Below are 14,662 nucleotides of genomic sequence, written 5' to 3' on the forward strand. Positions count from 1 at the left end.
TATTCCCTACGGAATGGCGTTTTTAGTTTTCCTTTATCTTCAAAATTGTAGGTTCTATCTACTCGGCTATTGATGCTGATCAAGAATATATATACTTTATGGGGTCGGAAACGCTTCCTTCTGTGCATTATATACAACCGCTATTCCACACAAACACAGTATACCCTATTTACTCTTCGAGTAGTCTTCGAGTATCTTCGAGTACCGGGTATAAAACACGAGAAGACGCTTCTTACGCGTCATAACATTTATAGCCTGCACTCAGTACTACATCTGTACCTTAGCGGTGTTTTGTCAAATTTAACATTTTTTCTTCATCTGTCATCTACATCAACAATACTCACGCAAACACGCTCCTTAAGCTCGCCCCCCCCTTACCTAGAGCCAAACACTGCGGAGTCATGGCAGAGGCAGAGACGAGGCAGAGGCAGCGGCCCCACACTGAAAATTCATTTCTTCATTCTGGCTATAATAATGGTACAATCGGATCCCAATTTTGTGATCTGATAGATGTGGTCCTTTCCTACGGAATGGCGTTTAGTTTTCAATTATCTTTAAAATTGTAGCTTTGGGAGGTATTCGCCCTTTTGCGGGGGCGGAAGGGGGCGTGGCTCATTTTTTAAATACATTTGTAAAAGTGTGAGTATACAGAAGTCTGGATGCAAAATTTGGTGGCTCTAGCTTTTATAGTCTCTGAGATCCAGGCGCTCATAAGGACGGACGGACGGACGGACAGACAGACATGGCTCAATCGACTCGGCTATTGATGCTGATCAAGAATATATATACTTTATGGGGTCGGAAACGTTTCCTTCTGTGCGTTACATACAACCGGTATTCACACAAATACAATATACCCTATTTACTCTTTGAGTACCGGGTATAAAAACCCACGGAAACCGAAGCAGCATCCAAGCACAAAGTTTAGAACATTTTTGTGTCCGTGAAAGTGTCTTTTGTTACTGCCACAAAGACTATTCTCTGCCCCAAACAAAAAACCCATTTTTATATAATATTGATTCGTATTGTCGTATTGATTCGTTATCATCCTGTGGCCAGTTGTAAATTGTTTTCAATTTGGAGTTTGAGCCATCCATAAATTATTTAGCTTAATTATAAATAGATAGATTCTAGTAGTACTTAGTCTGGGACAGCATGCGAGTATACAGCCCGAGTGGTGATCGCCAGTCTTGCCCTCACTCTCGCCCTCTCTCTCTCTCTCATTCTCTCTTTTTATACCCGGTACTCGAAGAGTAAAAAGGGTATATTGTATTTGTGCACACAGAAGGAAACGATTCCGACCCCATAAGGTATATATACTCTTGATCAGCATCAATAGCCGAGTCGATTGAGCCATGTCTGTCTGTCCGTCTGTCCGTCTTGTTTGTCGGCTAGTTCTCAGAGACTATAAAAGCTAGAGCCACCAAATTTTGCATCCAGACTTCTATATGCTCACACTGAAACCAGTGTAATTTAAAAATGAGCCACGCCCCCTACCGCACACGAAAAAGGGCGAAAAGCTTCCAAATCTACAATTTTGAAGATAAAAGAAAACTAAAAACGCCATTCCGTAGAAAATGGCCATATCTATCAGATCACAAAATTGGGATTTGATTGGATCATTATTATAGCCACAATGAAAAAAATTAATTTGCAGTGGCTAAACCCATCCTGTCCCGCAGCTTTTGTTGTTTTTTTTTCACATTCTCTCATTCACACTCTGCTTCTGCTTCACTCGGCACCTGCCTCTGCCATCCCTCTGCATCTGCCTCTGCCGACTTTTAACCCACCCCGTCCCGCAGCTTATATTTGTTTTTTTTTTGTGTGTGGGCGCTGTCTCTGCCTCTGCCTCTGCCGCGAGTCTGCAGTGTAGATGTAGATGACAGATGAAGAACAAATTTAAAATTTGACAAAACACCGATAGTTGTAGTACTGAGTGCCGGCTATACAAGTTGTGACGCGTAAGAAGCGTCTCACACGTCCCTTCTCGTTGATTTTGATATTTAAGTGCTGGCCTCTTATCAGTGCCAGTCGCAGTTCCAGTCCCAGCACAGAGACGGGCTATAGAAATGTTCCAATGACGCGATAATAAACAATTATTTGCACGCCGTACGGGCCCCAGCTGCCCGGGCCCCTGGCGACGAACTTTTGCGGATAGCGGGGCCGACACAAGTGGCTCGAACTAGAGAAGGAAGAGAGAAAATGGGAAGGAGAGATAGGGGGGCACAGGCACAGGGCGGGGTCTGTGGCGATGTTTTGATTATACGATCCTAAGTACAGAACGTCAGGCGGAGAGCCAACGAACGAGCGAGCGACTGGCAAAAAGTAAACAGGCGAAAACAAACGATTGTCGAAAGTAAATATATACATACATATATTGATTATTTCACGGATCAAGTTAGCTACTCGATAACTTTCACCACCCTCTCATCCCCCTCGCCGAAGAAGAACACCAATAAAAAACCCCCCTTACCCATTCGGCATGCAGGTGAGCCGGCAGGCATCGATGTGTATCATAAAACATTTGATCGAGCTCCGGCGCCTGCGATCGAATCGATTTGTCATAATGATGCAAGACTTGAGGCAGTCGAGAAGTTTGTGGAGTACACTCGAAAGTCAAGTCAATGTCTAGTTTCTATAGAATTTCTTTGCATTTCAGGAATTTCTTCAGCTGACAACAGCTCCCCCTCTAGGAGGGGCTGCAATTCCATTAAGTGTAATAAATGTAAATGCAAAAGATTGCAGATTCCGAGAACTGCAAACGAACAAAGAACTCGACACGAATTACGAATCGAATCGAGCCGATAAGGCCGAACAATTGATGCCAAGTGCTGACCCAAACTGTTTGACCCACCCACTCAGCCCTCGTACCTTTGGCACAGGCACAGGCCCAGGCCCAGGACCATGATAGCGATCTTCCCTTTGTCTTTGCCCCCTTCCAAGGCAATCGGATGGCAGCTGTTACGCATACGCCTCGTGCGCACCATCCAGACAAGAACCGAGAAGAAAGAAGAGCAAACCTGGCCACAGAGAGCGAGAGAGCGAGGGAGCGAGAGAGAGCTCGGGCCACGAGCCGAGCAATGGGCCGATTGAATTTCGGTTCGACACATGAAGAAACTATAAGGAGGTCTCGTCGGCAATACTAAGAAATTCGGGCGAGTGAAAAGTGTGAGTGAAAGGGCTCTCGCTGTAAGTGTGAGGGCAACGACAATTGCTGGAGTGTGCTTATTAATCATTTGAAGGCAATGTGAAAAAACATAATAATTGTTTCATAATTTAATTTAATAGTTTGCTACATGATAGTAGTCTGTGTTTTGAAAAAAATAAACATTTTGAAAAAATGTCGACAAGCAAACGAGCACTGACTGTAAGAAAAATCAGCGAGTAACTCTGCCACCGACGAGGCCTCCTTATAGTTTCTTCATGGTTCGACAGCTCCAAGATCAGCTCCAAACGGCTGACAACACTTGTCTTTTCATTTGGGTTGGGGCGAGCGAGCGAGCGTCACGTTAGCTCTTGGCATTAACCGTTCATACACACACTTCGCGACGAGTGTTGAGTTTTTCCGCTGTTTCGCTGTTTTGTTTTTCTTCTTATTTGCATTATTTTTTTGTTGTTTTGTGTGTGCTTTTCTCTGTTTCTGTTGGATCAGAACTTATCAGATCAGATCATCATCTGCGCCGTAGAGCAGCTTCGACGATCAGTTCCGTGTGAGATCGCTAAACAAAAAGCAACGCGATCGCGACAACAAGCCGCACTCGACGCTTTCCAAGTGATCCGCACAGAAGAAGGCCCAGCCCAGCCATGGAGGTGTACACGTCGGACAGCTCGGACACGGATTCACGCGAGCAAAAGACCATCGATTTTGGTCGCATGAGTCTCGATCTGGGCACGCTTGAGGATCACCTGACATCGCCGCACAAGGCGATGCTCAAGTCCAGCGGTGACATCGAGACGATGCTGCTCAACCACAATCGACTGGTGGGCCTGCCCCGTGTGCTGCAGCAGTTTGCCAACCTCAAGGTGCTGGATCTCAGCTCCAATGCGATCACCCAGCTGCCGGACGCCGTCTGCCAGCTGCCGCTGGTTACACTGATTGCCAAGAACAATCTGCTGACCAACTGCTCGCTGCCCAAGTCGCTGCTGGCCAAGCAGGCTGGCGTCGGTGGATATGGCCACGGACACAGCACCCTCAAGGAACTCAACCTGAGCGGCAATCAGCTGACCCATTTCCCCGAGCAGGTCACCGAGCTGCGTCACCTCAAGTATCTGTATGTGGGCGGTAACAAGATCACGGGCATCTCAAAGGACATTTGGAAGATGCAAAGGTAAATGTAAAGGCCATAGAACATAGACCATAGACCATAGAGCACGCGCGTGTGATCGCCTGTTGCCAGGCGTCTGGCCTGTCCAGGGGAAAAAGTAAAAAACAACTAGTACAAGTACCGCTCTGCCCTGCCCTGTCCGTCCGTCTGTCCATTTATTCTGTGTATGAGAACTGATAACAAACAGCCCGCGAGAGACCCAAAGCACTTGTGAGTGGAGTGGTGTGGCATGGAGTGGAGAAGTGGGGTAACTGGTGGCTATGGGCATCGTAAATTCCAAATCTATCGAAAAACACGTACTCGACTCGGACTCAAATGATTTCGATTTGCTCGAATGCCCTAAAGATACGGTCCGCCGTATATTAATACAATAATAATAAACAAACAAAAAAAAGAGCAAGCAGCAACAACATCTCCATAATATCAATGTTATGTGGGTTAGGAGGGGGTTACTTTATGGGAACAAAGGGAAGAGGTGACGCAAGAGGAGCCATACCATGGTATGGGCTGCAGACATGGAAGATCTTTTCTTTGTCTAAAACAAGGAGAGAGATGCGTTTGCCTTCACCTTTTATAAATATACTTTGCATTCCCTCTCTTTCTCTCTTAATCAGTCTGTCTATCTATCTGTATGTTTCTCTCTCTATCATTCGCGTTGTGCAGTGTTGAAATCGATACGTTATGCGACAGTTTACCATTTGTTTACACTGACAAAAACATAACTTGTTTGCTTGAATTTCCTATGTTCAGAATCAGATCGAATCGATTAAAGATCGTTGAGAGATAATATTGATGAAAGGAATAGGAATCTCTTCATAGATTGATTACTCTAATTACCACCCATTAATAATTATTTTTCCTCTTTTTACTCTACAGTCTTCATGTGCTGTCGTTGGGCGGCAACCTTATCAGCGAGGTGCCCGATGCTGTTGGTTCACTCAGCCAGCTGCAAGCACTCGTCCTGTGCGACAATCTCATCGAGAATCTTCCGATGAGCATTGCCCGGCTGAAGAACCTCAAGTCGCTGCTGCTGCACAAGAACCGTCTGCGCCACTTGCCCAAGGACATTGTGGCCCTGAAGAACCTCACGGAGGTAGGTCCACAATCCATCATATATCACAGACCTAAACTGAAGCCTTTTGTCGTTCCACCAACAGTTGAGCCTGCGTGACAATCCGCTGGTGGTGCGCTTCGTACAGGACATGGCATTGAAGCCACCAACTTTGCTGGAGCTTGCTGGGCGCATTGTGAAGGCGAGTGGCCAGCGGCCCGGACCCTATGACATACCCCGAACCCTGGCCGAGTATCTGAACAGCGCCAACTGCTGTGTGAATCCCAACTGCAAGGGCGTGTTCTTCGACAATCGCGTGGAGCACATCAAGTTCGTGGACTTTTGCGGCAAGTATCGCGTACCGCTGCTGCAGTACCTTTGCTCATCGAAGTGCATCGAGCATGAGGAACCGGCACGTGGCTCCAGTGCGAGCAGCAGCGCCGCGAGCAGTGCCAATAGCGGGTTCATGATGCGCAAGGTGCTGCTGGGCTAGGCCGTGCGTTCGGCCCCCCGCCCGCCTGGCCCCTGGCCTGGACCTGGCCCTGGCTGGCAGCAGGAGTGCCATCGGAGCGTCGTCGGTGGCTGGCATCGACCGGATATCGATATCGGAGACGAAGATCCATTCGTTTATAGGTCGCGACCCAATGCCACCAACTCCAGCTCCAGCTCACTGGCACTGGCACTGGCACTGGTTCTGGTTCTGGCTCTGGAGTTTGGCGGCCGCTTGGGCCGGCCCGCGTCCCACTGGCTCACTGGCATCCCATTGGCTTCATCAATCGTTAACGAGTAATCGTTCGCTTTGTCGTTCTTGTTGTTATTCTTCTTTGCCTGCACGTTTGTTTGCTGTTTGCTTCCACCTCTTACCACCCAACCCCTCTATCCCCAACCGCAGATACCGCACATACTACTGTATAAACCATCAAATACCAACAAAAACTATCAACAGAAATATTCCATTCATTTTGGAGGGTCTTTTGTGGGCGAGCTTCAGCTGAAAGTTCCCATAACTTCACCGATTGAAGGAACATTTGCTTGCAGTTAATGTAACCCGTCATGCGGCAGTGCCCCTCTGCTGTATTCTATATTGTGTATAGATAGTTTATTTTGTGATCAAACCGCTCAAAACATCCACGGCTCGTGACATGAAGCACAGTTAAAAATGTCTGGATTGCCAGAGATTACCAGAGAATGATTGTAAAAAAGGGAACTGGGCACAGGACACAAACACATAAATGGAAAGATGATGGTGTGGTGGATGGGTGTCGTGAAATACATACCAAATATCTACGCATATCGCAACAGAATATTGGTCTAAGAAGTATACATTGACGAGGATCGACGAGTGAGACGCTTCTTACGCGTCACTACTTTTATACCCGGTACTCAGTGGGACATCAGCACATAAGCGCTCTTTTAGCTCGCCCCCCTAACCTAGAGCAGCACACTGCACGAAGCAGACTGTGGAATGAAAGAATGTGCAAAACAATAAAAAAGCTGCAAGGGGTGGGGGCTAGCCACTGAATGTCGTTATTCTTGCTATAACCATGATCCAATCGGATCCCTATTCATCGATCTGATAGATATGGATATTCTCTACGGAATTGCGTTTTTACTTTTCTCTTATCTTTAAAATTGTGGCTGTGGGAGATTTTCGCTCTTTGTGGGGGCGGGGCAATATACCCTATTTACTCTACGAGTACCGGGTATAAAAAGTACACAAAAATACAAAAACGGTCAGTGATTAAGTGAGCCGTGAGTCACGAGTGTTCTGTTACACATGATAGGAGGAGTAGAACGAGGATGAATATGAGATGAAGGAGGGGAATGGGGAATGGAATGATCGTCGGTGTCTAGTATTGGTTTTCAAGAAAATCAACTACTTGTGGCCCTTTAACTTTCCACTTACAACTATATGGAGGATATTGGCGAATATCTTCTATTTGAGCGACTGAGGGGAAGTGGCTGAGATGATTGATATGGGATCTGGGATGTGGCATGTGTTAGGTGCTGTCTTATATTGCTAATTATGTATATGGATTAGTATGTTGTTATGTTGTTATTAGTCGCTTGGAATTGGCATGGTTTACTGGTCCATCACCTCCTGGCTGGTGTCGTCCACCTCCATGGCGGCCATATCGTCCTTGGCGGCGGCTGCGTCCTCGGTAACCATTTCGGCGACAGCTGATGGAGCTTCCTCGGACATTACCACCTCCTCCCCGTCGGCTGCCCCAGATGCTGCTGCTGTCTCCTCATCGGCCGATGTGTCCTCCATCGGTTGATCGTTCAACGCGAGTGCTGGAGGAGTGGCAGCTGTGGCTGCCTCCTTGGTGACTTCTGGCGGTGTTGGTGCAGGCTCATCGTCAGCTATGGCTGGGGAGAGAGATTTCGGTGCGGCCTCATCTTCCTCAGCATCGGCATCGCCCTCAGCTGGATCAGCTTGATCAGTGGCATCAGAGGGCTCCACGGGCTCTTTGTCAGAAGCTTCAGAAGCTTTCTCGGCAGTCTTGTCGGCCTTTTTCTTATTATCGACGGCCTCCGATGAGGATGGTTCGGCAGTGGCCAGCGGCTGCTTCTTGCTAGCGGCCGATTCGGTCTCAGTCTTTTCAGTGTTCCGCTCCTTGGCGTCAGCGGTTGCGTCGACGGCGTCAGTGGCTTTGCCGGCCTTCCCGGTCGGTGATGCCTTCTTTGCCGATGCTGGTTTGTGTTCCGGTGTGGCAGCCTTTTTCGGCTGTCCCTCTTTCTTGTCCTTTCTAGTGGGTGTAGATGCGGATGTTGACTCTTTGTCCGCAACTTTATCAACGATCTCCTTTTCGGCCTTGGCGTTGGCATGGGCTTCGCCCTTTTTACCATCAGCTAGCCCATCCCCCTCATCGGTGGCAGACTTGGTCTTTGGCTCGACTCTCTTGCCCGTCTTCTCCGCCCTTTCGATCTCCTGCTTCTCAATGATCTTCTCCGGCTGCGGATCGACAGCATCACCGACTTCGGCTAGGGCATCGGCATCCTCGTCCTCCTTCTCATCGGCAGTTTCTTTGACGGTTGCCTCTGGCGATAGGCCGGCGTCTTCGTCGTCGTCATCGTCTGGGCCACCAGTGGGATCACTTTCGGGAGAGGCTTCCTCATCATCGTCGTGCTCATGCTCCTGCCCCTGCTTTTGTTTGGTGCCATTGAGAGCCTGCTTTTCAGTCTTCGCATCATCCTCATCATCCTCTTCGGGCTCTTCGATCTCGGCTGCCTCCTGGGCTGCATCAGGATCGGCATCAGTCTCGTCCTCGTCGTTCTTATCATCATCCTCGTCGGCGTCTTCCTCGGCGTCCTCGGATTTGGCTTTGGTGGCCTGCTCGGACTCACCGGCCTCGGCCTCATCCTCATCTTCAGCGACTGCGTCGGCCCCATCTCCCTCGAACTCCAGCTTGGCCTTCTTCGCCTTGGGCTGTATGGCACCCCCGTCCGAGCGCGGGCAACTAGCCTTGGCAGCACCTCCTCCAACGCCACCGCCAACGCCACCACCACCCCCACTGCAGCCCTCACCACCGGCCTTGCCGTTATTGAAGTGACCCGCCGCCGCCGCCTCGTTCTCCATTTCAATGTCAATGTTGACTTCCAACGAGAGATCACCATTCACCACAGAGTCCAGGGAGTCGCCGTTCTCGCTCTCCGTACGCTTACGTCCCGGATCAATGGTGCTGACCACTGCAATGGGAGGGCGGCAGGATGGGGATTAGAGTCAGAGAACGCTTATCGGTATCACACACACTTACCCAGTATATTCTTCTCCAGGGCACGCATAAACTTATCGATGCGCGAGTACTGCTTCCGAGGATCGATGAGCAGCTCACAGAGTCGCTGCACGGTGAAGGGAGCCGCATTGAACAGATCGAGTCTCTCCAGAAGCGACGATTTCATGGTCTCGTAATTGAAGGGATCCACATTCGGATAGTTTGGTATCTCTGTTAACAGCAACAACAACGACAACAAACAGGGAAATTGATTATGTGAGGGCCACTGGGCATCAATAGGATTGTGTTACCTTCAAGCCGTGGTGAGTCCTCATTGAAGTGCTTGATCACGCTGAGCAGCTTCTCACGGAACAGATACTTGAGGCTGGCCCACTTGAAGACGGTGTCCCCGGTCTTGGCCACATACTGCAGATAGTCCTCCAGCTCCTTGGGTATCTCCTTCTGCTTGAGGCGTGTAAAACGCTCCAGAATTTGTAGAATCTCCTCGCTGTTCTCCATAGTGACCATCAAATTATTGAAGGGGCAAGAACTGCAATAATTCGCGAACTCGATAAAACTGCAGATGAAAAACAGGCCGGCTGGAAAATTTTTCTCGCATTGAGGTAGACACACAAAAATCCGACACCAAAAACCGAATTGACTGGAGTCGCAGTCCGAGTTGAGTCGGGCCCGAGTGGAGTCGAGGGTTTTTTTTTTGCGATTCAGATGCCGGTGTGTAGGTATGCGCCGAATCAGCGGCTGCCTCAATGGTGGCGGCGCCGGTTGTGGCAGGCAGCAACAGAGAGCCAAGCTCAACCGACCGTCGGACCGTTGACAGAAGAGACTCGACTAACTCTCCCTTCAGAGCATCTGCATCTCATTCGGAAGCATTGAGTGGAGGAGTGGAGGACTCTTCGTATACAAACAAGTTATGCCGCCGCACTAACACATACGCACACACAAACAAGTAAACACAGGCAGATACATGCACATGTATGCTGCAAAAAAAAAAACGGCAAACCCTGTCGTCTGAGTACGAACGAGCGTGTTTGCATTGGCAACTGCCTTCATTCCTTTTTTTTGTTTGCACATTTTCCGCTTGTTGCAGTTATTATTTTTGGCATCGTTTCTGTTTGAGCTTCTGGTCGGTCTGTCGGCAAGGCCGACACTTATCTGCTGTAGAGCTTGGAACATCTTTTTCACTCGCACCGGTATCCAAAAAGTGCATTTGTCGTTAATCTTCTTACCTGCTCTAGCTTGGCCGCTGCTGTTTTTTTTTATCACAGAAAATTAGAATCCCCAAAACGAAAAGTTAGGTTGGCATCAGTGTGACCGCGGCATTAACGACAAAACATACCGACAGACGCTCGGAAATATACCAAAAAATATACCCTTCCTTTTTCAAAATATACTGTAAATATACCGTAAATCTAAAATAATTTTCCACGACTTTGATGTTCTATTTAATATTACCAGCTAGTTAGGATTTTCAGCGCTAAAACTATAGTTTTATCAAAATCATCAATCAATATTACACAAGATTGGCTGATTTTTAAGACTTCAACTTATTGGATTGTTTGCAAAATTGTTACAAACCTGTTTTGGTGTTGGGCCAAGGCCGGCTAGCCAGTCATCCCAGGGCTGAGTTCTTCCCAGGCCCCCAGGTCGCACAACAAACCAACTGTTCGAACATCTCGAACAAATACCAAAAACAAACGTTAATTCAAAAACAATGCAACGGACTTTACTCTACATCTAACGGATAATCATCTCTTCGACACAGACGTGGACAAGTTTGAGGTGCCGATGGTCTACCTCGGGCATACTCTACTTCAGATCCGACTCAAAACAACTACGAATCTCCTTTCCCAAGTGCGGAAAAGGTTAGCTTGATATATCGCATGGCATTTTTTGTTTGAGATGTCAGTTTTTTCCTGTCAAAGACTGACAGCCAAATTAAGGCTTTGGCTTCATTATAATTGTCGAAAAAATCACTATATTCTTGGTACACAGCTGTGTAGGCAGTCTTTGCAGTGGATTTAGTAACATCATTATGCAAGGTCGGGTTTAGAGACTTTACTTTCAGTAGTTCTTTGACTGTGAGAATTTTAGCTCTGTGTTTGGGAGTTAAAATACCAGCCAGAGCAAAAATTTAGATGCGTAAATGTTTTTGAAGGGACACCCACGCAACGGCGAAGGTCGTTAAGTGTTAACAGACTGGCTGTTGCTAATGTTTAGATTCGAAAAACTAGTAATTCAATGTTCCTGCTGAAATCTGATGAAGGATTTGAAGATGTTGGACGCTTTGATGGTGGTTACAGCATGCAACAAAAGCTCACTTTTGTCTGATTTGTCCCTGATTTTTGCAATATGCAATTTGTTTGACATGTTGGCATAGGTGACATAGTCACCAAAGCAGGTGTTTCTGGCGTTAAAATCCCTAGCAAAAATCACATTGCTCCTGCCGTCCAGTTTTTCAACTATGGTTGGAATAGCTTTTTGAAAGGTGTTAGTCTTCATGGAGGGTTCAAAGTATACTGAGACAATGGTGAAATTTTTATTGAGTTTGGATGGCTTGGCGATAATAACATCGTTCTCTGAACTGAACTTCCTTTTTAAGATTAATACCATTTTTAACAGCAATGGCTTCACCTCCGTAGCCATCATCTCTATGTTTTTCAAATACATCGATAGATAGGTAGTAGTTGATTAGATTTCTGTATGACATGTCTTGGGAGAAAACTTCTGAGAAGATGGCTATGCCATATCTACCAGAGTTCAGGGTGTATTCAATGTCATTTTTGTTGTTGTTGAGTGATTATTGTACATTAAGCTGTAAAATCTTAATGGACATGTAGTGATTGAGGTTTGTATTGTTACCAACATCATGTTTTCTATGTGTTCTACAGTGCGTTGAACCACTCTGCTTCTATATTAATTTTTTTTTTAATATCTGGTTGGCTTGTTCGTTATTGCTTATAACTTGCGGTATTTGCTCACATGAATTGTTGTTGTTGTTGTTATTTTTATGTATCATTTGAGGAAAGTTTTTGTCATAGTCTAGAATCTGATCATAGTTTTGTTGAAAGGAAAATTGCTTTAGGGCTTCCTTTCTTTCCAGTTTCTTAATGGCCATGATTTTATTCATGTCGCCTTCTCTGGCCCACACCTGACACTTGTTCCTCTCAAACGCATTGTGCCCATCACCTTGACATAAGATGCACTTGTTGGTATTGCAATTTTCGTTGCACGTGTTATTGCCACATTTCTTGCATCGATTTTGTGACTCACAACGCGAGGCTGTATGACCCTAGCGACCCAAGTAACCTTTAGCGAGCAAATGTCATAAATTTGAATGGACGATGGAATTTCTGTACCCGCAAAAGCAATTTTAACTGTCTCTTTTGGGATGAGCACTGATTCCTTAACTTTGTTCTTTGTTTTCCTAAAAATTCGTTCAACTGGATTTATCTTTATTATTGAATTACGATTGTCAAGCAATTTCATGTCTGAGATTTTTTGTTGGAAAAGCCCTGATGACACCCACAGACTCAGTGACATTTTTTGGAATAAATAAATCGATGTTTAATTTTTTAAATTCATCGTTTAGAACCATCTCATTGGCTTCATAAGGGCCACAATTAAATAATTAATTTATCTAATTTTTTCAAATAGGTATAGGTCGCTTTTATTATTTTTGTTTTCGAACAAATTCCTTCTTTTGGTCGATAGAAGTACACTGTATGGCTTATCCTTTGAATGAGTGCTCATACAAATTAATCTCCCTTCGTATGTTATCGTTTGTTTGCACATCTATACCGACATATGCATTAGTATTGGTGTTGTTGACGGAGACAGGAACATTCTTGTCCAAATCGGCCTCCATTTTGTTTGTAGGTAGAATTTTATTTTCGCCTTTCATTTCATTATTAGATTCTGCCAGAAATCTTTTTGAATCAATTTTTCTGTCTGAAACGGACTCAGACAAACGTCTAGCCCCTGACGCCAACAGCTTGGCGTCAGCCATCTTCACTGGTGGCTTCACCAGCCTGCCAACGACTAACCATCTTCGTTTATTTACAAATAGCTAAAGTCGCGCACAAAAAGAAAACTTGTTGGACAAAAAAGCAGGCCGATTAAATCTAGAAAGTCAGCTGATAGTATTTTGTGGTTTTGATAGTATTTGTGTGGTATTGATAGTATTTGTGTGATATTCGTTGGTATGTTGCAAGCAGCTCGACAAATATAGATTTGTTTTATATTCCGAAAGGGTACCTAGCAAACAGAGAGTAAAGTCTCAATCAAATGGAGGCAACAATGCAGCTGAAGTTGAAAGACCGTGCTTCTAAACGAGCTTCAGGTCATCAAACGGCAAAAAAGGTAAAAATTATTATAGATTAATGAGATTATATTGATTTTATTTGCATTTTTAGTTTGTTTAACTTATTTGAGTGTATCTTCATGTTGCCAAGACAGACCCGGCAGGGCTGTTAACAAAATATTTTAAGTTGTTTTCCTTTCGAACAAAGTACTACTTCACAGGGTCGTGCCAAGGGTCGATGGCGCCGTTTTACAACTTTGCAACGGGCAACAGGTTTCCATAAATGAACACATATTTATATGATTTATAATACTCAAATGTATAGACAACGACCGTCCTGGTTTCTTCCCTGCAGATATGTTGATTTCGTTGATTGTCCTCCTCCTCCTATCATGCAAGAGCCGCCAGTCTTTTATTCAATTTTCACACATTTTCAAAAAGGTAAACAAAATAACACAGCTGCCTGAGAAGTGTAACCGTACGGAATGCGGTTTTCACCTCTGGTCGCACTCTGCTGCTAGCATAATATATTGCACATTTTGCTAGGAAAGTTCTTTTTCGATCTGAGTACTAGCCTTAAATGGTCACCCTGATCAGAATCCCTAAAACTTAGATTGGCATTAGTGTGACCGTGTATTTATGAATAATTTGTGCAGCCCAACCAACAGATAAATACCGAAATATATACCATTAACTTAATATCTATGACAAAACTTCCCGAAACGGGCGGCCACCCTGGTTGAGTGGGTATGTAGACAATACATTGTAGAGCTCCCAAGCCATCTCTAGCAATATATTTGCACTACAAGTGTGAGTGTTAAATATCGCCATCTCAAATTGCGAAGACAATCTAGGGGATAAACACGGAATAAACGCCATTAAACGCACAGCATTGAGAAAATATCATGAATCAAGGGAAAGATCCAGGATTTTTCATGTCTTTGATGCCTCTAACGAAGTTTCTATTGTAATATTGGACTTAAATTGAGACAAAGGCCATCGAAATAATCGAATTATAATCAGTTAATGAGAAAATTCTATTCACCAAACATCGAAATATTGCAATGAATAATATTATTTCTGAAGGTAAAAGAGCACGAAAGTAAAGCAAATCCACAATGTTCGCTGCAGACAGGGAGCGGTTATAAGAGAAATTAATGCTAGATACTTCGTTTGTAGTAGATCCATTTGCCTCAGTGAGACTTCAGCCGTAAGGACTGAGGCAGTAGAGGGCCCCCTGGGCTCTTTC

At 45.5% G+C, this 14,662-nt stretch overlaps 2 protein-coding genes across 3 annotated transcripts; one reads left to right on the top strand and one right to left on the bottom strand.

Annotated features, from left to right (window-relative positions):
• Nucleotides 1-3,512: 3,512 nt before the first annotated feature.
• LOC117590873 (leucine-rich repeat-containing protein 58) lies at nt 3,513-6,306 on the top strand. The gene is made up of 3 exons (XM_034283895.1): nt 3,513-4,328; nt 5,202-5,418; nt 5,483-6,306. The coding sequence occupies exons 1-3, from the start codon at nt 3,805-3,807 to the stop codon at nt 5,867-5,869; spliced, it is 1,128 nt and encodes a 375-aa protein (XP_034139786.1). The 5' UTR covers nt 3,513-3,804; the 3' UTR covers nt 5,870-6,306.
• Nucleotides 6,307-7,296: 990 nt separating this feature from the next.
• LOC117590867 (serine/threonine-protein phosphatase 4 regulatory subunit 2) lies at nt 7,297-10,444 on the bottom strand. Of its 2 annotated transcripts, XM_034283887.1 has the most exons (4): nt 10,340-10,444; nt 9,404-9,642; nt 9,135-9,323; nt 7,297-9,066 (listed from the first exon to the last, which is right to left on the bottom strand). In XM_034283887.1, the coding sequence occupies exons 2-4, from the start codon at nt 9,618-9,620 to the stop codon at nt 7,460-7,462; spliced, it is 2,013 nt and encodes a 670-aa protein (XP_034139778.1). In that variant the 5' UTR covers nt 9,621-9,642; nt 10,340-10,444; the 3' UTR covers nt 7,297-7,459. The 2 variants fall into 2 exon arrangements, with proteins under 2 accessions (XP_034139778.1, XP_034139779.1); XM_034283888.1 differs by lacking the exon at nt 10,340-10,444 and having other exon boundaries at nt 9,404-9,726.
• Nucleotides 10,445-14,662: the final 4,218 nt, after the last annotated feature.

Source organism: Drosophila guanche, unplaced genomic scaffold (assembly GCF_900245975.1).
Source record: "Drosophila guanche unplaced genomic scaffold, DGUA_6, whole genome shotgun sequence".
Classification (NCBI taxonomy): Eukaryota; Metazoa; Arthropoda; class Insecta; order Diptera; family Drosophilidae; genus Drosophila; species Drosophila guanche.

Excerpts from the sequence above, each read along its gene's own strand:
- LOC117590873 (XM_034283895.1), top strand. The coding sequence starts at position 3,805 with ATGGAGGTGTACACGTCGGACAGCTCGGACACGGATTCACGCGAGCAA. Across the intron at positions 4,329-5,201 it reads GACATTTGGAAGATGCAAAG|TCTTCATGTGCTGTCGTTGG; the intron begins GTAAATGTAAAG and ends TTTACTCTACAG. Across the intron at positions 5,419-5,482 it reads CCCTGAAGAACCTCACGGAG|TTGAGCCTGCGTGACAATCC; the intron begins GTAGGTCCACAA and ends TTCCACCAACAG.
- LOC117590867 (XM_034283887.1), bottom strand. The coding sequence starts at position 9,620 with ATGGTCACTATGGAGAACAGCGAGGAGATTCTACAAATTCTGGAGCGT. Across the intron at positions 9,324-9,403 it reads GGACTCACCACGGCTTGAAG|AGATACCAAACTATCCGAAT; the intron begins GTAACACAATCC and ends TGCTGTTAACAG. Across the intron at positions 9,067-9,134 it reads CCTGGAGAAGAATATACTGG|TGGTCAGCACCATTGATCCG; the intron begins GTAAGTGTGTGT and ends CTCCCATTGCAG.